Source organism: Podarcis liolepis (genome assembly GCF_965112155.1).
Source record: "Podarcis liolepis genome assembly, chromosome: 14".
Taxonomy (NCBI): Eukaryota; Metazoa; Chordata; class Lepidosauria; order Squamata; family Lacertidae; genus Podarcis; species Podarcis liolepis.
The window spans coordinates 2053022-2065182 of NC_139569.1; the positions used below are offsets into that span (position 1 = coordinate 2053022).

Consider the following 12161-nt stretch of genomic DNA (forward strand, 5'->3'; position numbering starts at 1 on the left):
AAGCTGCGAGACTAATTTGAGGTTTTGGAAAAGTCAGCCTTTGCCCGTTTCTCTAGAGCTATGCAAGTCAATAGTCGCCTGGCATGGAGGGCACGCTTGAAGAAGAAGAGGAGTTTGGATTTGATATCCTGCCTTTCACTCCCTTTAAGGAGTCTCAAAGCGGCTAACATTCTCCTTTCCCTTCCTCCCCCACAACAACGCTTGGGTCTGGGCGGGTGTTTGGTTGTGAGTAGACACGCACATGCCCCCACCTATATTTGTAATTCTTACAACCCCTTCCCATGCAGAATTAAGCGTGCCTAAGTCTACTGAAATTCCCTACTTCTGCACAGGATTAGGCTGCTTACCTACACAAAAAGCTGGCAGGATTCAGGGCAGCCACCAATCTAGTTGTTCAGTTTAGAAGTCCACACCCTTGGTGCATATTCAGCAGCCCTGTATCACTGCTGTCCACAATAATGAAGAGAAGATTGTCAATAGTACAGCTGCGCTTCAGCTCGGGGGAACTTTCAGCTTTCTAGAGCCAGTTTGGCATTTGTAGCCAGAGACGGGTCCCAGCTGCAGACATCAAGGCAGATCTGCCTGCTGTTTGCCTGACTGAGAATCATGAGGTCCAACTTGTTCCAACAGAATAAAATACTAAATAAATAACACCAAATTCAAAGAAGAAAATAGGGGCAAGATGACCTTGAGCTGAAATCGGGGAAATCAGAAGTAACATGGCCCAAGGGACAAATACTGGAAAATATCTGTAACTAGAGAAGACATTTTGCATTTCAGAGTAATCAGTTCCTTCCCTTTCAAAATACAAGGAAGACTTAACAAGGCCAGTCTGAATCATTCATGTGTCTTGAAATTAAGACAGAGATTATTTCTCATTAGAAGGCTTGACAAGAGACTTTCTGCCCTCTGCCGCAGGCAATATGGAGGCAGACACAAACACCAGGATCCTTCATTGTTAATTTAAGAGAGTTACAAGCCACATTACAAGCCTTTTGGCTTGAAGTCTGTGGACAAGGCACTGTGGAACATGTGGCGTTATAGCTCCCCATTACCAAACGGGCCAATGGCAACATTTTGAAGATTGTCAAAGCATCAGGCCTCTCTACATCATCCTCTGAAAGTTAGAAGGGCTTGAAAGAGAAAGAAATGGACCTTGTTTGAGCCAAGACCATTCAGCTCCTGAAATACATCCTCATTAAGATATTGGCACTTGTGTGTAGTTCCTAGGGTCCAAAGCAGGTCTGTGTATGTCTTCTGTAAACCCCAGGAGACAACTCCCATCCCCACCCCCATTTCATAGTGGACTAGACCAAGGCCTCTACCATCAACAGCTATCAGGGAGGGAGGGAAACATGGCTGCTGAAAGACCAGCAACTTTGGGCTCCTCTCTTTGATGTATTTCTATTCCAGCTTGTCATTACAAGAAATCTATAACAAATAATTAGCCCCTGAGTTTTCTTTTTTCCTCCACCCAACCAATACCTTTTCCTTTGGTGCCATGTGTTTTAGATTGCAAGCCTGAGGCCAGGGACTGTCTTATCACTGATATTTGTAAGTTGCTCTGTGAGTCTTTTTCTGCTGAAGAGCAGGATAAAAATGCTTTAAATAAAAATGCATTCCTACCTGCCTTGATTTGAACATCCCCTTAACAGCAACATCTGAAGTTAATTTAAGATTAAATATCAGAGAGTTTTAAGATGTGATTTAGTTTCTGCTTTAAAACATGTGAAATTTGTTAGATGGACACCAATATTTCTGAAAAAAATATTTCACCCAAATTCACCCTGTGAAAGATACCAACCAGAGCAACAGAGCAATGAAGGTTCAAGTTTCACTTAACCAGCTGCAGACATGTTGAATAATGTAAGAGAAAGAAATTGAAGGCCAGTTATCGTTGCTTTTTTGTTGCTTTTACAGAAAATGCCACAGACTGCTAACTTTGAAGCAAAAAAATCTGCAATTCTCTCTTTTTTAAAAAAATGTACTTGCACTGAAATCATACATATTCACATAAAAAGGACCCCAAGAAAACAGCTTACAAAACAGAGTGGGGCTGTTCTCTCCAGGCTCTCTTGCATAAGAACCAGTTAAACTTCGTCACTTGAGGGGTGGGGGTGGGAGGAAGGAGTTGCAAACAGATGTTCTGAGTGGAATACCAGATCATGACATTTACCCTCCTGCGTAAAACCGTCATACTGGGTTGACAGTAAAAAAGAAAGATCCCATTTGTTCCAGTCAGATTAGCGTCTTCTCCTCATTCATACAATATTATTTCTTTAAAAAAACAACTACCACCCCCCTGTGGATCTTAACGCCCAGGGCCTTCAAGGTCTCTTTGGGAAGGAGGAATTGCACAGCCCTACCCCGCCCACCCCCAGCAAAAAGTAACGGTTGGTTCTCTCTGTAATGGGTGGAAAACACTCTTTCCCTGAAGAGAGGAGAAGTCCAGTTTCTTTAGCGGATCGGCCGATAAGGAAACGCCATGCCTGGAATGAATGTCTGTACGGGGTGAGCTGGGAGAGCTGGGTGAGCTGGCATTGCTGGGTGGGCTGCATGGGTGGGATACCCCAGAGGGGGTGTGTGGATGGGGGGGTAAAACCCAGGGGGCAAAGCAGCGTGGGTGGGCTGCTGGACTGGACCCGAGATCACCAGCTGGAGCAGGCTGCAGGAAGAAGAAGCAGAGAGACAATTGTGGGTGAAGGTAGCTGGCCTGCTGAGGAACAGGATTCTACAGCGACATGAAGCAGTGCCTACTGGATCAGGCCCATGGCCCCTCTAGTCCAGCATCCTGATCTCACTGTGGCCAACCAGATGGGAAACCCGGTAAGCAGGATTTGTGCACAAGAACCCTCTCCACTCCTGGGGTTTCCAACAACTGGTATCCAGAAGCCCTGTTGTCTCCGACTGCGGAGGCAGAGCCAAGCCACTGTGACTAGTAGCCAACGAGAGCCCTGTTCTCTAGGAATTTGCCTAATCCTCCTTTAAAGCCAGCAAGGTTGGCGGCCATCACTGCCTCCTGTTGGAGGGAGTTCTGCAGTTTAAATCTGTGCCGCGTGAAGGAGGACTCTCCTTTGATCTGCCCTGAACATTCCAACATTCAGCTTCACGGGATGTCCCTGAGTTCCTGTGTTAATTTAGGAGAGAGGGAGAAAAACCTTTGACTCTCCTGGCAAACGTAACACTGGGCACAACGGAAGGACTTCCACCCAGTCCATGGCTATGTAAGCAGCTAAAAATGGCCCGGTTTTCATGTACAGAGATAAGACTCCATTTGCAAAGCAGGGGTTGATAAGGTTTGCCAGCAGGGCAGCACGGAGTCCTGGCTGTCCTTGTCACAGACAGACAATAAGGTTGGGGGGGGGGGAGAAAGAGTTGGCTCCACCGCACTTTTGTCATTTTCACTTTCCTGTGGAAGCACAGCTTGCCAATCTACACCTTTCTGCTTTTGTGGGTGTCTCTTGGACAATACTTCTAGGAAGGGCACAGCGGTTTCAGTTCCATTGTAAACACAGAGCACGGACTTACTTGTTGTGTGGCAGTCTGGCGCACACCGTCCGCAGATCCTCTGGAAGGAGAGAACAGAAAAAAAAATGGAGGTGGAAACAGGAAGACAAAGGGGAAAGCTCTCTCCTGGAGGGGCCCTGAACTCTCACTCAGCTTCTCCATCCCAGACCCATGTGGAGAGCTGCTCTTCAACAACACGGCAACCCTGGAGAAGTGATTTGTGGAACTGTTGTGGCAGAATCATAGGGTTGAGAGGGACCCAAAAGATCACCTCTTCCTATGCAAAGCAGAATCACAACTAAAGAATCCCCAATATGTCCGACCTCTGTTTAAAAACCTCCAAGAAAGAAATCCTTCCATGGGAGTCTGATTCCACTGTCAGGAGAGGCATGTCAGGAGAGGCAAGAAATTCACATTCCTGTCCTGAACGAGGAGGTGGAGAGATTAGGAGAATTGGGGAGCAAGAGCACTGGGGAGAGCCACAGAGGCTGGTTAGCTGTCAAACAGCGAGCAGGACCCCCTGATGTTTGGTCCCAATCCTGATAAATCAGCAGAAGAGGAAGCAGGTGTGTTGCTGGCTGGGACCCACTTTTACAGTACAGTGAACACTCAGATTATGCTACCTTCGGGTAACGTAACTTTCAGGGTTGCGAATGCGGCAAACCCGGAAGTATATACGTCCGGGTTTTGTCCTGCGCACGTGCACAGAAGCAGTGCCTCTAGATGCGGACTTTTCGGGGTACATACAGACCCCCGGAACGAATTAAGTTCATATCCATAGGGTCCACTGTATTTCTTTACTATCAAAACGTGTAGCCTGCCCTTCCTCCCCAAATGGTGTCCAGGGCAGCTAACAACATAAAACTCAACAAAACCACACACAGGATGCAATTGCTAAAATGACAGCTGTAAAAATGACGGTGCCCACATGTTCCTACCCACTTCTGAGCACCCAGGCAATTAAAAACCTCTTCAAAGGGTGAGGGGAGGGGATGATTCTTCCTTTCCTCCGGCAGGAGTGAGTCCCAGCCAGATGGCATTCTGCTACCTGGGCACTTGGGAGGGATTGGGGCAGGGAGCTGAGAGATGGTCAAGTGTGCCCCGAATGTTACCCACCATCACACACAGAGAACCAGAGCTGTTGCAAAAGGGGGAGGCAGCCAAGCTCAGCGGTTTATCTGCACAGGCCCCAGACTGCAGACAGTGTGACCTCTGGACAGCAGCCTCTCCACCTTAGTTGGATTCATGCTACACTGGGCAACAACTGGAGAGCAGGGGCTTAGCCGCTACACAAGTGCCAGGGTCAATCCCTGCCACCTGCAGTTGAAAGGATCAAGTAGAAGGCAGCATTGGGGAAGATCCTGAAAATTGGAGCAGGCTTCCCCACTATGTGCTGCTTCCCCTCTGGATATTTAGATTCCCAGCCACCTTGGGATGGTGGCAGAGGAAGAAGTTGGAGCCCAGCAATATCTGGAAGGAACCATGCTGGGAAAGTCTGTAGTAGGCAATTCTGGCCCAGATGGACAAACACTCTGACCCGGCCTAGGCAGCTTCTATTATCTCTCTGTTCAGCTCCTCTTATGCCCAAAGTCTCCTCCCCACCTCCCTGCTACTTCCCCGCACCCCCCGCCTTGCCTCGGCACAGTCTTCTGCCGGCTTGCATGGGCTCACTGGCGGTTGCCCCCAGCGCCTACCTCTCGTACACAGCAGTGCTCCAGACGCCATGGCCACTTGCAAGGCCTGGGCCAGCCGGTCGAGAGCCAGCTCCGTCTCCTTGGTGGCATTGAGGGGGTTGAGTTCATCAGAGAGTCTGCTCATCTCCTCCACGAGAGCCACCACGTGGTCGAAGGGCACCAGCCCCAGGCGCCCGTACAGGTTCTTCTCTGTCAGGTGCCCCTGCAACATTATCAGGACCTGGAGGACGCTGAGGTGCAGCTTGGAGTACAAGGGCTGGCAGCCCTTGTCCAAGGCGGCAGCCGGGTCCTTGGCAAGCTTTCCCCCCGGGTGGCCATTGGAGACGGGGGGCTTCCTCCGTTTGTAAGCCAGCGGAGCTTTCACGCACCAGCGGATCAGGCCGCTGAGCGGCGTGAGCTCCAAGAACCCAATGGGCAGGCTGGCCGCGATCGGCGTGTTTAGGAAGGTGATGAGGATCAAGCGGGGGTCTTCGAAGATCCAAGACACAACCATTTCCAGCAGGTCCGGAGGCGGGATGAGGTCATCTGGAAAAGAAGGGGAAGCCAGCTTTGGAGACCATAGAAATCGAGGAGAAATTGCACCTGGGGCTTGCCAATGCTTGGGCCCTGGAACCAGAGCCTTCCACACCCAAATGTGGGCTGCAGGGTGCTTAGAAAGGGGGATGCAGCAGATCAAGGGCATTGGGGCCAGGCAGCCTGGAGTTCCTGTCTCCATCTCTTCCCAACATAGTTGCTCAGGTGTTTTCATGTTTATTTTAGAACCAGCAGCCTCCCAGCATAGGCTGGGAATTCAAAGGAACCCAAAGATCAGTGTAGCTTTCAAAGTTTCAGTCTGCCATCTGGATTCAAAATGATGTCTCATTGTATCCAAACAGACACCAAAAACCTGCCCCTTGGTCTCATGTAAAATTTGGTTCCGATATCTAAAGAAACATCCAAATGCACTGCGAACAAACAGCTTTCCAAAATATATAGTAGATTATTTAAATATATATAGTAGATTATTTAAAACATCTGTATCCCACCTTCGACAAAAGGGCCAAGGCAGCTCACAGCATCTAGACCCCATAAACACAGCAACTGCACTACCAAGAACAAAACTCAAGGAGATAAAATCTAAATGGCAGAGAGCTTAAAAACGAGAGCTATCACAAGAATCCATCAAACATACCAAGCCAAGGGGAAGAGGAAACTGACCACAAAGCAGCAATGAAAATACCTGGAGAGTCAATCATACACATCGTAGTCTCTGACTCTGGCCCTGCCCTGGAGTAAAGTTCCACACAAACCGATTCAGGCCACCACAATCTGTTGCAACCTTAACATCAGGATGTGTGGAACATGACACATCTTCGTGTATCGTAACTTATGCCTTTCCAAATGGCATTGGGCAGCTTCAGGAGCTTCACTTGGAGGAACTTACCAGACGACATGTCGTACAGCATGGTGACCGATGTGATGAACTGGCAGCAGAAGCGAGGGCTGGCACTGAAGATCTGCTTTAGGGTCTGGACGGAGCCTGGCACTAGACTGCAGTAGTCATCAACCAAGGCTTGGGCCAGCCGCACGCAGTAGATTGCTGGCGTCCGCTGCAAAGAGACGCACAATTAGCCACCATGAGAAACTGGAGGGGAACAGCGCTGGCGAAGCCACACACAGCCTGGCTCCAGCAAAACGTAGGATGCTGCATGAAGGCGCCAGTCGGAGTGAAGCTTGTTGATAGCCTTGAAGATGAAGAGCTAAAGGATCTGAGGCCCCCAAAGGCTTCTGAGTGAGCCTACCTATCACGGAATAAGAGCACTGGTCCTTCAAAGAGGATTTGTAGCTTTACAAGAGCAATATGAGGAATGCTGAGCAAGATGTGACCTGGACAAACAGGCCATTCTATCACCTGTTTCTGCATATACACCAGGAGGGTGGGGTACAATTCAGCCCTGCCTAATCTGATGCCGCCCCCGCCCCCCCAGCAGGTGGAAAAGCAGCCCCCTTGCTGAAGTGAAGCAGGTCTAGGTCTGGTCACTGGCTGGATGGGAGGCTGCCTGGAAGCTCCTCTGGGAGGGAAGGCAAGGTCCCTGCACCTGGGGTGAACTCTCACCTGCAGCCATGAAGCTGCACATTCCAGGACAGGCACTCTGCACACAGCTACCGCCATCGAGACGAGTTTCCCCAGCAAGGCCATTCTGCTGTCATCTGTCTTATTCCCTTGCGGGCTGAAAAGGGAGGAGAAAAGGATCTGCCGGACAGAGTCCTTGCTTTGCTCCTGGAAATAATTGCACATGATCTCCAGTAACTGAAGCTCCTGCAGTGAGTTCAGCCTCTGAAAGAAAGAGAAAGAAAAGAGGGGGCATCTATGAGCCAAGGCCAAAGCACCCCCCCCCGCAGGAGGGTCTTTTCCAACCACATCCCAATCATCACCCAGGCTGGCATTATAGCATCAAAGAAAACAAGAGGACTGTTTTCATATGCGTATCTTGACCAAACATATCTGTTTGGCTATTTCATATTTTAAAATACTACACACCAGTTTTCCTAGGACAAATGTTAAGATAGCTAGCCAGTAATTCCAGGATCTCTATGGATGGCCAGGGATTATGGGAGATGTCATCCAAAATACATGGAGGGCCACAGCTTGAAATCTTCCCTATCCGATTTTCACAGAATAACCTTGGAGCTACTCACGTCAGATCAATGACCTACCTAGTCTGACTGACAAACAAGAAACCTTGAAGAGTAACAAATGGTGCCCCCTCCAACCCAATGAGGCCCCCTCAGCAATGGCACTGGGTATCTTTTTATGATACAGCACTATACAATTATTTTTATAAATAAATTTTAAAAAAACAGGATCCAGCCAGCAGGAGAGATGTTGAGCTCCCTCATCCCCATCCCCTGCAAGGCACTTTGACAGATGAGCAAGTTGCACACCTGTCAATCACCTGATTTCACCTTTGTGACCCTGCTTGACCTCAAGCTGAGTTTGCAGGCCTAGATGTTCCCCACCACTTTTCTAATCAGACTCCAGCCCCACATGGGAAGGCAGAGAGATTTCCCCAAGGGTGGCTCCCAAAGGCAAATATGAGGCCCCAGATGGAGATGAGCAATGTTGGCTACGTGGCCCTTGATGGGGCTTGATGTCCGACGACCTACTTTAGGTGGGGAGTTGCGCTCCTTGGGAACCTGGAAGATGAACTCCTCCAGAAGCTCGATGGGGCCTTTGTCCACAATGGGGAGGGGCACGTTCTGCAGCTGGCTGCTGAAGTAGATGTCCAAATGGTAGAGCACTTCTTTGGCGGCGCTCAGGGCATCCCGGCGGAGCAGCGAGTGGCGGATGTCACTCATGGTTTTCCTGCAACATGAGGTCCACACGTTATGCTTTGCAACTTTCTTTCTAGAAGAGCTAGAGCAGGGGTCTGCAACCTTTAAGACAAAAAGAGCCACATGGACCCGTTTCTGAAGGGAAAAAAAACTGGGAGCCGCAAAACTCGTCATTATAAAAATAACTTTTTTATTATTTCTTTGTTTGACCCCTCAGAATTACTCCTCATAGAAATAAACGTTAAATTGACAAGTTACCTTTTTTGTTGTGTGTGTTCTTCACTCCCCTTCAAAACAGTGACCAGAGTACATGTCCCCTTTCAATGCAGTGACCAGCGTACATGCCCCTTACAATGTATGGGTCGGTCGGTCGGGAAGGTGACATCAGGATGATGTGTGACTAACGCACGCACCGCCCCCATGCAACGTCACAGCCAGTACAGTGCCCGCCACAGTGGGGAGTGTCGGGGCGCACAATGCGCCTCCTCCCCTCGCTAGTATCTGCCCCGGAGCCGCGGCAAAGGTGTAAAAGAGCCACATGCGGCTCCGGAGCCGCGGGTTGCCGACCCCTGAGCTAGAGACTTCCTTTTTTGAAATGAAAGCTCAGAATCTGGGGCTTTTCATTTGTGCAATTGCTCCAACTACTCCTTTATAAATACGGCCCTGTTGGAATCCCAGCAATTCCTATTATGTAGTGTCCAAACAACTCACTTCTCAATCACAGCTCTGACTTCACTCATTGGCTAAAATCACTGACAGGCTGGTCATTTAACATAACCTGCTTTAAAAAGTGCACATTATGCTTCATAACCTTCTTTCTAGAAGGGCTAGAGACTTGTTTTATATTTTTAATGAAGGCTCAGAATCTGGTACGCTTTTAGAGGGTGCCAATTAAGGTCTTCAGAGGTTGATGGCCCACTCCCTAATGCAGCCCAACCTTGGGCCTCCAGCTGTTTTTGGACTACAACTCCCATCATCCCTTGCTAGCAAGACCAGTGGTCAAGGATGATGGGAATTGTAGTCCAAAAGCAGCTGGAGGCCCAAGGTTGGGGAACACTGCCCTAATGGGCCAGGCCTCCACTGACTTTAACTGGGGAGCAGGAGAAAGGAAGAAACACCACAGACCTATACGAGAATTCAACACCAATTCATTTTTTGCAATCATGTTCAAAAGTACCCTTCTCAGTTAACAATGCAGGTGAACCCTATAAATCCACCAGCGCAGAGGACTACAGGAAGGGACCTTATTTATTATCATTATATTTATTTATGCATTTTGTCCTGACAGGGATTCAAGGCAGCTTGCAGATAAAATAGGAACATCTAAAACATAAAGGTTGGGGAATAAAATAATAATAATTAAGCATTAATAAAATTAAAACCATATACATAAAATGAAAGATCTATGAAGCACATCCAGAAAACTGCAATAAATGCAGCTCAGTCGGCGCCCTTATTTACCCCTCACTGCCCCCCTTCTATCTTCTCCCACCGGGCGACTGCCAGACGTTGCTGGACCACAAGCCCCACCAGCAGGGCGATAAACTGGGGAGTCTGGCCTACACGGCCCGACTGGTTTCCCTCCTGACAGGCCTGACCGGAGATGCTCGGGAACCGGAACGCGGGACTTTCTGCCCTGACTCGACCCCGCCCAACACGGGTGTTCTGTTCACACGTGCACAGGGCCCGCCCTGACGCGCCACCCCCAGCGGCTAGGGCGGCGGGAAGGGTCGCGCCGTCCCGGGCGGCAGCGGCCTCACCTCTTCGCCCGCCTCCCGCCCCAGGAGCAGCTCCTCCGCAAGCGCCTCAGGCCGCCATGTTCGGGCCACTGCTGCCGCCGAGGCAGGACAGGGACGGCGGCCGGTGAGGGCCAAGAAGGACGGCCTAAAGCGGCGGCGGCTGCGGCGGCCATTGGCAGGCTCGGCTCAGAAACTGACCAATCCGAGCGCAGCGCTGCCTACTGGCTGCCCGGGGCCGTGCAGGAGGGGGCGTGACAGATCCTTTCGGTCACGCCCCCATCAGGCGGCTCGGGGCGGGGCGGCGGTCGCCATTCGCCGGGGTGGCTCAGAAGCTGGCCAATCCGAGCGCCGCGCCGCGTTCTGGTGTCGGAGCCACGCCCCCTCAGGAGCCGCTGCTGCTGCAGGCACGTTTCCGAGCCCGCGTCTCCCGTCCACGTCTCGTCGGAATGCCTTAAGATGCGTGAAGCTGAATGGTCGCGCATCTAGGAAGGGCAGGGGACTAATTCCTGCAGCAGCACATCGTGAAGCGGTGGGATTCGCTGCCGGAAGACGTGGCGATGGCGGGCACCGACGTCGATGGCTTTAAAAAGGGCTCCCGAGTTGCTGTTCCCCTGCTCACGGAGGCCGAAGCTGTCCACGTTGCCACTCGTACATTCTTCCTCCAGGAGAAGGGGCAATATATGCCCGGGTCCCATCTGTGGGGAGTGGGGGCAGTTGCTTCCCTTTGGCACTGCGAGAAACGGGATGCTGGGCTCATCCAGCAATAGTCAGGCTGTTCCGGTGTTCTTTGACGCAGCCCCCAATAGCTACCGACGCACAGTTTTGAAATTACAGGTTTTTCCTACAGTTAAACTGTGGAACTCCCTCCCACAAGAGGCAGAGATGGCCACTAACTTGGACGGCTTTAAAAGAGGATTGGGCAAATTCATGCAAGATGCCTTTGCTGTGCCACCGTGGTCAGCCAGAGGAATGTTTCTGAATACCAGTTGCTGGAAACCACAGGAGGGAAGAATTGTTCTTGTGCTCAGATTCTGCTTGTGGGCTTCCCATTGTGCCGTCTGCCTGGCCACCAGAGCCATAGCTAGGTGATCTTGCGCCCCTGGCAGAACGGTCCAGATTGCGCCCCCCAGCCACGAACAAATTAGCTCTTCTTTCTGCCTCTCCTCCATTCAATTCACCCTCTATTAAAAACCTTTTCTTATGAGGCAATAATCAATATTTTTATTTACAGACGTATTTATGGACATATTTTAAAGCCGATTTTGCGCCCCCCTCACTTGCGCCCCTTGGCGGGGGCCCACCTCACCACCCCCTAGCTATGACCCTGCTGGCCACTGAGGCTAACCAGGATGCTGAATAGAAGGGCCATTGGTCTGATCCAGTAAGCTCTTGGAAGTTTCAAGCCAGGTTCATAGAGGTGAGGGGGGAGTTGTCCTCATTTTTGACAATCACAACGGCCCTGTAAGGTATAAAGCAACCAGCTCCAGGCTACCTAGCCAGTGCTGGGATTGAAATGTGAGCTACACTGCAGGATGAATGAGGTGTGTGGGGGTTAAGCAAAGGAAGGCCGTTCCCCATCCCAGAGCAGAACCTACAAGTTTAAGGTTACCAGATTTTTTTCAATGAATCTGGGGACACTTTTCAACTTCAATGGATTTTGTATGGGGACTGATTTGTAAATCCAGGAACTGTCCCCGGGAAACAGGGATGTCTGGTAACCTTATACAAGTTGCTTTTATGTAGGGCCAGGGTTCTCTTCACCACATCTCTCATTTGTTGGTTTAATTATTTTATGTTAAGCCTCCCTGTTCACCTCCCATCTGTTTCAGCACTGTTTTATATTCTCCAGAAAGGCAACACTCATTTGTAGTCTTTGCGTCACCCATTCAGTGTCTTGCAAAATGAG

General features: G+C 50.2%; 1 protein-coding gene across 1 annotated transcript; it reads right to left on the bottom strand.

The window, feature by feature from the left end:
• Positions 1–1691: 1691 nt before the first annotated feature.
• Positions 1692–10442, bottom strand: INTS15 (integrator complex subunit 15). The gene is made up of 7 exons (XM_083474764.1): positions 10277–10442; positions 8349–8547; positions 7297–7518; positions 6625–6790; positions 5202–5726; positions 3529–3568; positions 1692–2665 (listed from the first exon to the last, which is right to left on the bottom strand). The coding sequence occupies exons 1-7, from the start codon at positions 10426–10428 to the stop codon at positions 2458–2460; spliced, it is 1512 nt and encodes a 503-aa protein (XP_083330890.1). The 5' UTR covers positions 10429–10442; the 3' UTR covers positions 1692–2457.
• Between the last annotated feature and the right edge of the window lie 1719 nt (positions 10443–12161).